The sequence below is a fragment of the Scyliorhinus canicula genome, chromosome 9, assembly GCF_902713615.1.
Source record: "Scyliorhinus canicula chromosome 9, sScyCan1.1, whole genome shotgun sequence".
Classification (NCBI taxonomy): Eukaryota; Metazoa; Chordata; class Chondrichthyes; order Carcharhiniformes; family Scyliorhinidae; genus Scyliorhinus; species Scyliorhinus canicula.
Genome location: NC_052154.1, coordinates 34519102 through 34532914, shown reverse-complemented (window position 1 = coordinate 34532914; position 13813 = coordinate 34519102). Strand labels below are relative to the sequence as shown.

At 44.5% G+C, this 13813-nt stretch overlaps 1 protein-coding gene across 2 annotated transcripts in view; it reads right to left on the bottom strand.

Moving 5' to 3' along the window:
* Positions 1-13813, bottom strand: part of spire2 (spire-type actin nucleation factor 2) — a 92292-nt gene that overhangs the window by 39597 nt on the left and 38882 nt on the right. For both annotated transcript variants that reach the window (XM_038806503.1, XM_038806504.1), the window contains exon 4: positions 24-107. In XM_038806503.1, the coding sequence (XP_038662431.1) occupies positions 24-107 (84 nt within the window). The remainder of the gene's footprint in view (positions 1-23; positions 108-13813) is intronic.

Sequence of the window (13813 nt, the reverse complement as noted above, 5' to 3'; positions counted from 1 at the left end):
AGTCATAAATATATACTCCTCACCCAGTCTGTATGGTTCAGGTTGTCCAATTCTACCAGTGGCATCTGCGATGTCTGTGAATCTCCAACCTGCATCTTCTTCAGCATCTGAAACATAACAGGAATGTAAACACAGTAGTATGATAGACGGCTGAGATTCAGAATGACATTGCAGCACATGTTCTATATTCTCGGCTCTATTCCTGTGATTTGTTCACTTCCATTCCTCCGAGGAGCAGGGCATTTTCTGTATGTCGAAAATTAAAAATAATTCAGCAAGCTTCCCAGAGTTTCTCCTCAAGATATAAACAAAAACACCATATGGCAGGTCCATCGTCAGCATTCACATTTCCACAAAGAAAAGAATGGGGAGATTATCAAATCTTAATTTAAATAATGTGAAGAAAGCCTGCAAAGATGACATGTAACAAATGTAGTATTATTGGAAGGTCCTCCATTACACCAAATGTGACAGGATAAATAAAGCTGTTAAACAAAAACTAGTGCCATTTACTGATGTAATCTCCAGGTTAGATTATATTCCTACCTCTAAAGAATCACAGAATCACTTCTTCTAATCACAGGTTTGATTAATCACAGTAAAAAAAGGCTGGGAATTATTGTCAGTGTCCCTGTTTACCTGATACATATCATTCTTCAGTGAGATAATGCACACCAGGGTATACACACAGACAAAAGGGGCTGGTTTAGCTCACTGGGCTAAATCGCTGGCTTTTAAAGCAGACCAAGCAGGCCAGCAGCACGGTTCGATTGCCATACCAGCCTCCCCGGACAGGCGCCGGAATGTGGCGACTAGGGGCTTTTCACAGTAACTTCATTGAAGCCTACTTGTGACAATAAACGATTTTCATTTCATTTCATTTTCAAAAGCTGTTAACTGGAAGAAATAGCCTAGAAGGGCTTTTTGCTTTTTCTCTGAACAAGGCTGACTGAAAGAGTTTAAAAGTGAACATTTAATTGCACGTGCTTTCTTGACGACTTCAGAAATTAATTTATTTTTGTGTTCATTTACGGGATGTGGACATCGCTGGCTAGGCCAGCATTTATTGCCCATCGCTAGTTGCCTTTGAGAAGGTGGTGTTGAGCTGCCTTCTTGAACCGCTGCAGTCCATATGGTGTAGGTACACCCACAGTGCTGTTAGGGAGTTCCAAGATTTTGACCCAGCGACAGTGAAGGAGCGGCAATGTATTTCCAAGTCAGGACGGTGTGTGGCTTGAAGGGGAACCTGCAGGTATTCCCATGTGTCTGCTGCCCTTATCCTTCTAGATCAGGGGTGGCAAACTACGGCCCGCGGGCCACATGCGGCCTGCCAAAGGTCTTTATGCGGCCCACCAAGATCAAGTCATAAAAAAATAAAATAAGGTTAATGGGGGGGGGGGGGGACTTTGTTTTTCAAATAAATGTGTTTCATGTAAAGTTTCTACTTTAAAATATTAATTAATAAAAATTAATTGCTTTTTTTTCTTTAAAAACCTTTTATTTTGGCTATTTTAAATATTAATTATTTTACTTAATATACTATGCGGCCCTTTAAAATTGTGAATTTCTGAATGTGGCCCTTGCACGGAAAAGTTTGCCCATCCCTGTTCTAGATCGTAGTGGCTGTGGGTTTGAAAGGTGCTGCCGAAGGACTGCTGGTGAGTTTTTGCAGTGCATCTTGTAGATGGTACACACTGCTGCCACTGTTTGTCGGTGGTGGAGGGAGTGAATGTTTGTTGAAGGGCTGTCAATCAAACAGGCTGCTTTGTCTAAATATTAAGAGATTTAAATTAATAGAACGCATTTTGGCATACAAATCTTTCTCCTCAGTCTAAAAATGTCAGTGTTAGGCTAATTTGGAAGAGTTGGAAATCTTTTGCCATTTGATTTTAGTTTACCTAAGTTTTCTAATATTCTAGTGCTCACTGTATAGACACACAACACTTTCAACATCCATTGTAATGATGAACACCCCAAAAACCCAATACCGCATGATTGCATACTGTAATTCTTTAAACCAGCTTCTTAAAAATATTTTGGATAGATGTTTAACATTCAATTTTCAGTGAAGACCATGAGCAGATCCTTACTTTACTCTTTACATTTATCCCACAATTTTGATCTTTGCACTAGAAATGCGAAGGAATAGAACATAGAGCAGTACAGCACAGAGGGCAGCACGGTGGCACATTGGTTACCACTGCAGCCTCACGGCACCTGTGGTATTATTATAAATGTAAGAACTGCAGGGGTTAATGAAATGTATAACTCAATCACTAGAGGGAGCTAGATGTACAAGTATGTAAGACATTGATGCTGAGCCTCATGGGTGAGAGTTTGAGAAGGCTAGAGAGCAGAATAAAGGAAAGATAGTATGAGTGAGAGCAGATCATAGTTAATGTTATAGTGTAGAGATTAGTAATAGGTGAGTGCAGATTATATGTTTATTATCAACTGTGTAATATCTAGGAGTAAGCATTGAATCCAAATTAGTAGTGTTTATAAATGCTATTATGGGGCTGGTTTAGCTCACTTGGCTAAATCGCTGGCTTTTAAAGCAGACCAAGCAGGCCAGCAGCATGGTTCGATTCCCGTACCAGCCTCCCCGGACAGGCACCGGAATGTGGCGACTAGGGGCTTTTCACAGTAACTTCATTGAAGCCTACTCGTGACAATAAGCCATTTTCATTTTCATTCATTTCATGTGGTCTTTGTGAACACTACGACAACCCATCCTGAGTTTAGCAACATAAAGAACACCACAGGGTTCGATCCCAGCCCCAGGTCACATTCTCCCTGTGTCTGCGTGGGTTCTACTCCTACAACCCAAAAATATGTGCAGGTAGGTGTATTGGCCATGCTAAATTGCCCCTTCATTGAAAAAATTAATTGGTACTCTAAATTTATATTAAAAAAAGAAATCAGAAGGAACATTGTCTGCTTTGGCCTTGTTCAAAAAACCCATGCAAGGATTTTCCTAACATTAGACCAATAATAGACTTTGTGCAAAGTAGCATATCTGTCCATTAGGAGTACCCTGATCATGGTCCCCATCCAAAGCTCTGTGCTTGAATCCAAGTAAATTCTAAATGAGATACACATTTCAAATTATGGACTTGACTGTGTACAAATGTGGCATGTGCAGAAAACAGCTTGTCACTATTCTGAACTTTTAAGTTCAAGATAATTTTCACAAAACTTCTCACTCTTTGCCAGATGTAGGAATTGTTAAATGAAAAAAAGACAGTTTGCCTTCTACAATTGTGGTCGTGTCATGAGATAGTGGCAGCCAAGTTGTTGATGCCAAGTTGACACCAAAGATCTGCAGCTCATTGGCAATTCTAAGATCTTGTTTTTTAGTCCAAGCTCATCTAAAGATGCTTGTGCTGTCATACAAGATAGCAGATGCCTGGGAATCATTATAAGTAATTAATAATCAAAGAAAAAGCTTCTCAGGCATCATCATGTGTCTCTTTGTTCTCCTGTTTGTTGAATGGTCAGCAACAGACAGTGTTTAACAGCAATGGAAGTGAATTTGTGGGTAAAAATATATATTTGTCACTTCTTGATGAGTATTTTAAATTGAAACGGAGTGGTTCAAGGTGATGTGGCAGAATAATCCTAATTTAATTACAGATTTAAATCCCTCTTGTAAATGTAAATCGCTTATTGTCACGAGTAGGCTTCAAATGAAGCTACTGTGAAAAGCCCCTAGTCGCCACATTCCGGCGCCTGTTCGGGGAGGCTGTTACGGGAATCGAACCGTGCTGCTGGCCTGCTGGGCCTGCTTTCAAAGCCAGCGATTTAGCCCTGTGCTAAACAGGGCTTAAATCTGTAATTACAATTACAATTGTATTACAATTACAATTTTTCTGTTGTGTGCATGTGGATTGACTTCTGATGTGTGCCATGCTGCAATTTGCAAGCACGTTCACGCAAAAAGAGCAATGTGATCATTGTTGAATTATTGAAATATCATCTGTTCATAACTCATTTTGATTTTCTGCTTGGGTAATGTCATTTTCCTGCACTATTAGATATTTTATTACCTACATTATTCAATAAATATAACATCTGATTGCAATGCAAGTGCTCCCCCAGAAGAGTTAACAGTCCTGATCATGGAATAATTAATCTGATAAAACACTTGAGATGACCATGAACAAAATGCCATAAATAACTAGCAAATACAAAAATCGCAGGATCATAGAATCGTTATAGAATTTACAGTGCAGAAGGAGGCCAGTCAGCCCATTGAGTCTGCACCGGCCATGGGAAAGAGCACCCTACTTTAGCCCACAGCTCCACCCTATCCCCGTAACCCAGTAACCCCACCAAACCTTTTGGACACTAAGGGGCCATTTAGCATGGCCAATCCACCTAACCCGCACATCTTTGGGCTGTAGGAGGAAACCGGGGCACACGGAGGAAACCCATGCAGACATGGGGAGAAAGTGCAAACTCCACATAGACAGTCACCTGAGGCCAGAATTGAACCTGGGATCCTAGAGCTGTGCTGACCCCTGTGCCACCATGCCGCCCTAAAGATCTAAAGTGCCATAGCGAATGGACAGTTTATTGGCAATCCGAAAGGTGAGAAAATGATGAAACTCCTGGTCCAAGTCCAATGCCTGCTGTACTCTGTAAAATGCACTGGATTATTGTTCTGTTTTAAATGGTTTCTGTGAATCTGCAACATGGGAGTCAGAGAGTCTGTGCTTTTCTTAAGCAAATCGGCATCATGGCAGGATGTTTGAAAACTCTTCTGTTCCTTTTTACAATTTCATTCAATGACGAGATGCAGAACTGAGGATTTCATTCATAAACCTGAAATTAATTTCAGCAGACTCTTCAAGAGTTGGCACATTTTTATGAATCTCGCATTATTGCAGATTCATGTGAAACACTCAACCTTTTTTCAATGACTCCCAAAAACAGCCTTCTCAATGACAAGTGCTTTTCATGTGCAGCTCACTTAAATCATTGTTAATAGATACACACTGAAATAAATAGGTGTTCTCCTGAGGTTATTTCAGTGCACGTGGGAATGAAATGTAACCTTTGTTCTGCAGAGTTTTGTGGGACACACACACACACACACATACATGGACAGACACAAAATTGAAGGGTGGGGTTGAATTACGGGTCAGAAACTCTTCTGCCTGATTTGCACAATAGGGTCACGGGTTGCCAGTGGGAGCATGTGTGTTTTCAAGTACCCAGGGTGTCTGTAAAAAGTGTCAGGAACCTTTTATGGGCACCCTGTGCTCCTAAAGCCAGTTGAAGGGTCACAATGCGGAACTCGAGTATAAATGGATGGCGATTTGACCATTGCATCTAATTATAATAATCTTTATTAGTGTCACAAATAGGCTTACATTAACACTGCAAGTTACTGTGAAAAGACCCTAGTCGCCACACTGCGGTGCATGTTCGGGTACACCGAGGGAGAATTCAGAATGCCCAATTCACCTGACAAGCACGTCTTTCGGGACTTGTGGGAGGAAACCGGAGCAACCCAGAGGAAATCCACGCAGACACAGGAATTACGTGCAGATTCGGCACAGATAGTGACCCAAGCCGGGATTCGAACCCAAATCCCTGGCGCTGTGAAGCAACAGTGATAACCAATTGCTAGCGTGCCGCCCTTTGTGTCCAGTTTTACCAGGTCTCGAGGAGGAATACCTAGGGTCCTCAAACAGATACTGAAGTCGCTCTAAAAATGCCCACAGTCACATTTCTGTGAAGCAGGAGGAGTGGGGCATGACCCAAAATTCTGGGAACAGCAACTTCTACAATACAGGTGGGCACAAAGCTTTTGAAAGTGTGCATCATCAGTGGCCACCCTTGCCTCAGCCAATCCACATTTCTACGGTGCAGTGCTTAGAATCCATAGAATTCCTACAGTGCAGAATTCCATTCGGCCCATCGTCTGCACCAACCCTCTAAAAGATCACTCTACCTAGATTTAGATTTATTGTTGGGTGTACAGAGGTACAGTTAAAAGTATTGTTCTGCATACAGTCCTGACAAATCGTTCCATGCATACGATAAATACACAATGTAAATACCTAGGGCGCGATCATCCGGCCATGCTGCGCCAGAAAGTGGCTCGCTGCAGCGCAGCGTTGCAGCTGAAAGCCGGGAGACCCTGCTCCTGGGATCTCTTCGGCTCCCAACGCCATGCGGGATTCAAAGCAATCTCGCGAAACGGTGCAAGGGGAATCCCACCCACAATGGGCAGGATCAGTTTATGCCAAATCTGCATGATAGAGTGAGGCAGTAAGCCTTACTCTAATGTGAAGATTCCTGAGGTACCTGAGGCTTTGAGATTCAATCCCTTTGCCTTGGGGAGCTTGTGCGAGCGCCGTTTGGTATTGGTCACCACAAACGGGGACCAGACAGAACAGCACTTATGGGGGTCTCCAAGGGGATTGGAGATCCCCAGCTGCATGCCCTTTCGGCAAGGTGGTGCCCTGGCACTGCTGGTGCCACTGGATATCCTGGCAGTGTGAGTGTGACACTCAAGAAGTGCCACCCTGGCACTGCCAAGGTGCCAAGCTGGCATTTTGTGCGTATGTGTAATAGGGCCGCAGTTGCCTGGCGTGGGTGTTGAGAGGTGGGGCGACCCTCCCATGTTGCAAATGGGCTGGGGAGGGGGAGGATTTTTTTGTGGGCCTTGGAGATTGGGGTGCCATTATTAAATGGCGTCCCAATCTCTCTCTACAACGAGGAGCTCCAGCAAGCGGAGCTTCCCGTTGCAAAAAACGGGGCTCTGTGCCGCCTCGGTCGCTCGTTCAGGCCCCTTATTCAAAGCGAGTTGCGTTGAATAATCATGTGTTTCTCGGCACTGAGAGTGCCGGGAAACAGGCGGCTAAACCTGCTCACTTGGGGACTGCACACCTAAGAATATGAAGCTGTCAACCATCTCCACCTCGGCCCCGTTGATGCAGACAGGGGTGTGTACAACACTTCACTGCCTGAAGTCTTCTCCGCCCTATCACCTTAATCCCATGCATTAATCATGGTCAATCCATCTAACTCCCACATCTTTGGACTGTGGGAGGAAACTGGATCACCCAGTGGAAACCCATGCAGATATGGGGAGAATGTGCAAACTCCACACAGTCACCCAAGGCCGGAATTGGACCCGGGTCCCTGGCACTGTGAGGAAGCAGTGCCAACCACTGTGTCAACCCCTTCTGTGGGCACTGATGTGATTTGAATTAGAGAAGATATTCAACATCATCCATCCCTACCTCCAATCCCCACTCTTACCCATAGAATACCCTAATCGAATGAAGTTTGGGGTCTTTAAAAAGGCTCCAGGGACCCACATCATCTCTCATTTGAAGCGAGTTCTGCTGAGGTAGTTCAAAGATGTAGTGGGGGGAATTTCCTCTGGTGGAAATGCCTCTGAAGACACTTCCTTGACACAGCTCAGCTCACAGAGCACCTGCCCCACTCCCCACGACCTCACTGCTGGCTGGAATTCAAACATCTAGGAATCTGACCCGGATTTACCCTCCACAATGAGTGTAAATGTGGCTTTCACAATCTCCAACCCCAAAATTTATTATTTAAAACCTTTACCTCATTTTCTCCATCCAATATTTAAGGTGCGGAAAGGGAGCAATAAATGCCGTTAATCTGTACAATCAGTGCAATTCCTTTACATAATGCACGTACAATCTAGCTGCAATTTTAGTCATGCGATGAATGTGCACAAAAAGGGTTGAAAGGTGTTTCCACAGTAAGGCTCGCTAACATTGGAGCTGGTGACCTTTCTCAGCACCACCTCCAAGGATTGGATGGCTCTGCTGTGCCTGACAGATCAGAAACAACTGCTAGTTAGTGGACTGACTGACGGACAGTTCATTTAGCTGGTAGGGACTGTAAATCTGGGCTGCAGGGGGATCGAGTGATGTGAGCGTGGGAGTGGCTGCGTTTTCGCAAGCTCTGGCTCCGCCCGTCTTTTTACCCGTTACTTTATCCTTGTGCACATTTTATAATTGCCTTTTTTCGGGACATATGCTTGGGAATATGTCCCTGCATGATCCTGATGGAGTTTTGCCATGAGGAGCAGAGTTAAATCGCAAAGAATCCTCGTGTGATTGAGGCAGTCGAAGTTGGCAGTGGCGGGGCCCAGCTTGCCGTGGCATTGTTGCTGATGAGGTCTGCACCTCGCTGGTGCAGTGGGCATCGGGATGATGACCGCCTCTGAGAGTGTTGATCTGGTCCATGATCTCGGCCCAGTGTCACAGGTCTTTGGTGCGCACCTCGAGGAACTGCGAAGTATCCTTGAGAGAATGGTGGAGGCGCAGGAGAGAATCCGTGCATTTTATAGAGCCCTTTCTCTGGTGAGGGCCCGTCTTCTGTTCAGTGAGATCCTGGCTGCATGACCTGTTCCGTATCCTGACCAATTCAGGAGGCAGGGGCTGAGCAAGAAGTGTCCGTATGTTCTGTTTCTGATGCGAGGTGAGAGGCGAGTTCCGGGCAGGGTTTGAAGAATGGCTACCATGCTTTAGTAATCCCAATTTGGGCATATCGGGTTCGACGGAGCACGATGTATCCAGTCTTTGAGGCTTGTGGATAGTTGGGTTCCTGCGACCACAGGCCTTATATTATCCTGTCAAGGAGCCTCATTCGTTGGAATCCTCGAGAAATCCTGAGAAAGTGTGCGATAATCCTGTCATGGCCTTGGCCTTTTCAAGCAACACTGATGGTGTTATTATCCTGTGGGTTCTTCAACAATCCTGGATGTTACTCTCTTATAATTATGCTGTTGATTATCTGTTGTCTTTTCGCCTGCAAGGACATGTGAGATGTGAACACGAGGGCGTAATCCTGTTTTAGCAAAAAACCATATTAAATTGATTCTGAGATATATGTGGGCTGTGCAGAATTTTACTCCTTTCTTTTTATGTCCGGTTATCTGTGCGGTTATGGGAAGAGAGTATATTTGGACACTCCTGATCTTGTTGATGGTGAAGCTGAGTGGAGCCATGGCAGGGTGATGGGTGAATGGTTGGTGCGGAGTTGGATGTTCGGGATAGTTAAGCCCCCGCTTAGGTGGAGGATAGTCCCCCGGTTCGGGCTGACTGTATCAGGTTTTTGCTTAGCTTTTTGTTATTTTAAATGTCAGAATCCGTGCCTATCACCAGCGATGGCCCGGGCAGATTATTCACCCTGGGGAGGACAGGGGTACCATCTGACTTTTCATTGAGGACGTCTTTTTTTCAGGAATGCTGAAATGAACTCGGTTGACTCTTGATTGATTTGTTGATTGTTCCTAGACGAACACGGGTGTTTTTCCCTAAAATGAGTTTGTTCTTCCCTTCATCCGTGTGAGCAGCGTGCTATTCAGTGGGGGAGGTGCACTGCCCTGGGTGTGGTTGAAGAGGTGCAGGGCCGGCTGGGGTATAGGTTCTGAGGTGTGCTGTGGGTCCTGGGGCAGCTAATATTTGCCAGAGGGTGTCAAGTTAGGCCAGGTCCGGTGCTGTGGTTGTTATCCTGCTGCCCCCTGGAGCTTAGGTTGTCCTTTCTCGAAAGCACTTATTAGGGACACTCTGAGGGGTCTCTTCTGTGCATGGGGGCTTGGGTTGAGCCGAGTCCTGCACTTTGGTTGATACCCTGCCCCCCACCCCTTATGATCAGGACGCTTTCTCATTTTTGTTTTGATTGAGCAGATTTTTCTTCTTCATTTTTCACTCGAGCGGTTTGTTCTTCTTCTCTTCATCTGGGTTTGATAAGGTGCCACACAATAGGCTACTTAATAAGATGAGAGCCCATGGTGTTGGGGGTAGTATATTATCATGGATAGAGGATTGGCTAACTGATAGAAGACAGAGAGCTGGGATAAGAGGAACATTTTCAGGATGGTAACCTGTAACTAGTGGGGTGCCACAGGGATTTGTGCTGTGGCCACAATTATTCACATTATATATCAAGTCTTGGACGAGGGAAGTGATTCCACTATTGCCCAGTTTGCGGATGACACAAAAATAGCTAGGCTGAATGGCCTCCTTCCGCACTGTAGGGTTTCTATGATTCTATCCCAGATGTAGTTTAACTAGTGCCGTGTATGGTAAGGTAAGTGGTGGGATGACACAAATAGTCTACAGAGGGATATACACAGGTTAGGTGAGTGGGTAAAACTTGGCAGATGTAGGAAAATATGAAGTTATGCACTTTAGTAGGAAGAGTAAAGGAGCTGAATATTATTTAAAATGGAGACAGACTGCAGAAAGCTTCAGTTCAGAGGGATTTGGGGGAACTCATGCATAAATCACGAAAAGCTAGCTTGCAGGTTCAGAACGTAATTGGGAAATCAAATGGAATGTTCGCCTTTGTTTCAAAGGCAATGGAGTATAAAAATAGAGAGAAATCCTGCTAAAACCATACAAGGCACTAGTTAAACTACATCTGGAATAGAATCATAGAAACCATACAGTGCGGAAGGAGGCCATTCGGCCCATTGGATCTGCACCGGCACTCCTAAAGAGCACCCTACTTAGGCCCACTCCCCTGCCCTATCCCCGTAGCCCCACCAAACCTTTTGGATACTAAGGGGTAATTTTGTGTGGCCAATGCACTAACCTGCACATCTTTGGACTGTGGGAGGAAACCGGAGCACCTGGAGGAAACCCACGCAGACATGGGGAGAATGTGCAAACTCCTCACAGTCAGTCAGCCAAGGCTGGAAATGAACCCGGGTGACTGGCGTGGTGAGGCAGCAGTGCTAACAAATGTGCCACCATACTGTGAATAGTTTGGTCCCCCTATCCGAGTAAAGATATACAGGCATTGGAGGCAGTCCAGGGAAGGTTCTCTCAGTTGATCGCTGGTATAGAGGGATTTTCTTATGAAGAGAGACTGAGTAGATTGGGTTTATACATATTGGAGTTTAGAAGAATGAGGTGACCTTATTGAGACATATAGGGTTCTCTGAGGATTGCCAGGGTATATGCGGAGAGGTTGTTTCCCTTGTGGGAGGTTCTAGGACCAGAGTAAGCGGTTGCCCATTTAAGACAGAGAGGAATTTCTTCTCTTCGATGGTAGCGAATCTGTGGAATTCTTTACTGCAGGAAGCTGTAGCGTTGTTGGGTGCCTGGACAATTCTGCTTCTCTTTGCTGATGGGGTCTTCCCAGTTAGGGCAATCAAAAGTTTTTTTGCTAGCCATGGGGGAGGTGCGCTGCTCTGGGTGTGGTTGAGGACGTGCTTGACCGGCTGAGGTTTTAGGGTGTGCTGGAGGCCTTAGGTGCTGGCTTTTTTGTGTTGGGAGTGCACTGGGCTAGGCCAGATCTGGTACTGTTGTTGATGTTCTGTTGCCCCCCTGGAGCTTTGGATGTCCTTTCTTGAACTTACTGGGGACATCCTGAGAAGACTCCTCTGTGCACAGGGGCCCGGGGATGAGGCAAGTTCCGTACTTTAGTTGATGCCCTCTTGCACCCCCCCCCCCCCCCAATCATGGTCGAGATGCTTATTTATTTGATTGAACAGTCCCTTTTTTTCTCTTTCTCATCAACGACGGTGAGCGTGCGCCAAGGTAATATGGGCTGTCATGTGAGAGTACCTTTAAGAAATGGATGTTTAAGCAATGTACCTTTAAGAAATGAAGCAGCTCATATTACTGAAGTGATGTCAGAGGGTAGGGGTAGCTGAGCTGAGCTCACTTCTGCTTTTAGTTTCATGTTTTGAGGAAAAGAGTGTGTCTATGTTTGCAGTGAGCTGGATCTGCTGTGATCTCTTCCAGGAAAGACTATCTCGGAATCATTTGGGCGATTTAAACTCATAATAGTAATGTCTTTAACCTGATGTGTTTCTGTTTAAAGGTGTTAAGTCTTTTGGAGGTTTGAAGGAACATTTTGAGGGATTATTTAGTGTTGTATTATTTTCGGGGTTATCTTTGAAGTAAGGGGTGTTAAGGGATTCAATGTTTATTTAAAAAGGTTACGTTGAATTCATGAAATAAACATTGTTTTGTGTTTAAAAACCGATGTGTCCATAATTGTAGTACCACACCTGGAGAACAAGCCGTGTGCTTCAAAAGCAACAATACATTAAAGGGAGAGGTTGGGTGAACTCCATGATACATTTTGGGGTTCTGAAAACACCGCTCCCATAACAGGGCCCACGGTTGCGTCCTGACCCTTTGTTATCCTGTGATTCACTCCTAGTAGTTCCCCGTATCTTTGTTGGGGAGGTGAAGATGGCACTGATCATACTCCGAATCTGTAGCTGCTCTCTGTATAACTGCATGGAATGATGTTGCTTCTGTATTGGACCTGAGACTGGGGTTATGTTGCACTGTGTGGTATGTATGTATCGTCCCTTTAAAACTGGGGTTTTAGCAAATTGTCTTTGTTTTTTTTATTGTAGGTGGGGGATAATCTGTGACTGAATCCAGCAGAAGCACCGACGGCCTGGTATCTGAGGGAAGGAGATGATGGTGCTGCTGGAGTTAAGGGGCATGTGTATTGGTGCACGGCTGAACATGGCACAAAGAAAATCTAGCCCGAACTCTCGTGATAAATACGAGCAATCGCCGCCCTTCTTCTCTGGTGGGGCTTGCAGAGGTATCAAGTTATGCTGAATGACTGTATTGACCCAGTTGTGTTGCTATTCTCCTATTTCCCTCCGTATTCATGTTGAGCCTTTACTGTTTCTTACGGTGCTGCACCATTCCTGTGGTTTGTTTGCGTTGTTTGTTAAAATATAAAACCTCAATAAATATCATTTTAAAAAACAGGGCTGCAAACTCCCGACTCTGTTTATTTATATTTCGACAGCAGAAGATCAGATTTTGCTCAGTAGAGAAACAGCGACCTTCTCAATATCACAGGCTGCAAACGAAGATATAGCAGAATCACAGGCTGGGTAACGTCTGGAGGGAAATCGACTGAATCAATAGTGTAAGAACCGAGTAGAACTGTAACGTCAGACCGAAGTTAATATAGATGGATTGCTTATTTACAATTAATGATTTTGTGAATTTAGACTTTGTGTTTTAAGTTTTATTTATGGGATTTTAGCCTCAACAGTGAACAAACAGCACCAGCTGTTCATTACAATTCTGCTGCCCTCAGACTCTCTGGGAATTTGCATCGCAACACAATGTTATTTTCAAATCCAAAACAGCAGAATGCCATTTATAGGGAAGGGGAGAGGACCTGTGTGAACTGTGTAACGCCATGGCTAATCAGGTCACAGAATCGTCAATGAAAACAGAAAGTCTTAAACCTAGAAATGTCAGTTCGAACATTTAATGCAAATCAGAGCCAGAAAGCAGAGGGAAAGAAAGGTGGGATTGAGAAAGAAAACAAAAATGAGGGGGAAAATTACAGCTTTTTAACTTCTTTAAATCTCCAACAATAATTGATACCTGAAGGAATATAAACGTTGGTAATTTTCAGTGCCACAGAGGTTGTTTGGCAGTAATTAAGCTTCAACATACCATTAAATAGGGCCCTAACACTGGAATGGACAAACCCCAACATCTCCCAGCGGATTTAATCCTTCTTGAAGAAGTGCTGAAATTTCACACTGTTCATGTACTTGAACAGTGCGGCACTTGCTGAGATGGGATTATCCTCCAGCTTTTGAAGGAGCAAGGCCACTTGGATAACAACTTATGATTTTCCACATTTAACTGTCCATATGCAGTCACCAGAAGTTGCTGTCTGATTACCACTTAAGTAACATTGAGCGCTATTGCCATCACTTGTTATTCCTACAGCAGAATCCAGGCCATTCTTTCTGCTACTTTGAACCTTTCACTGGACCAGGTTATTTTCCTGTGGATAAACCCCT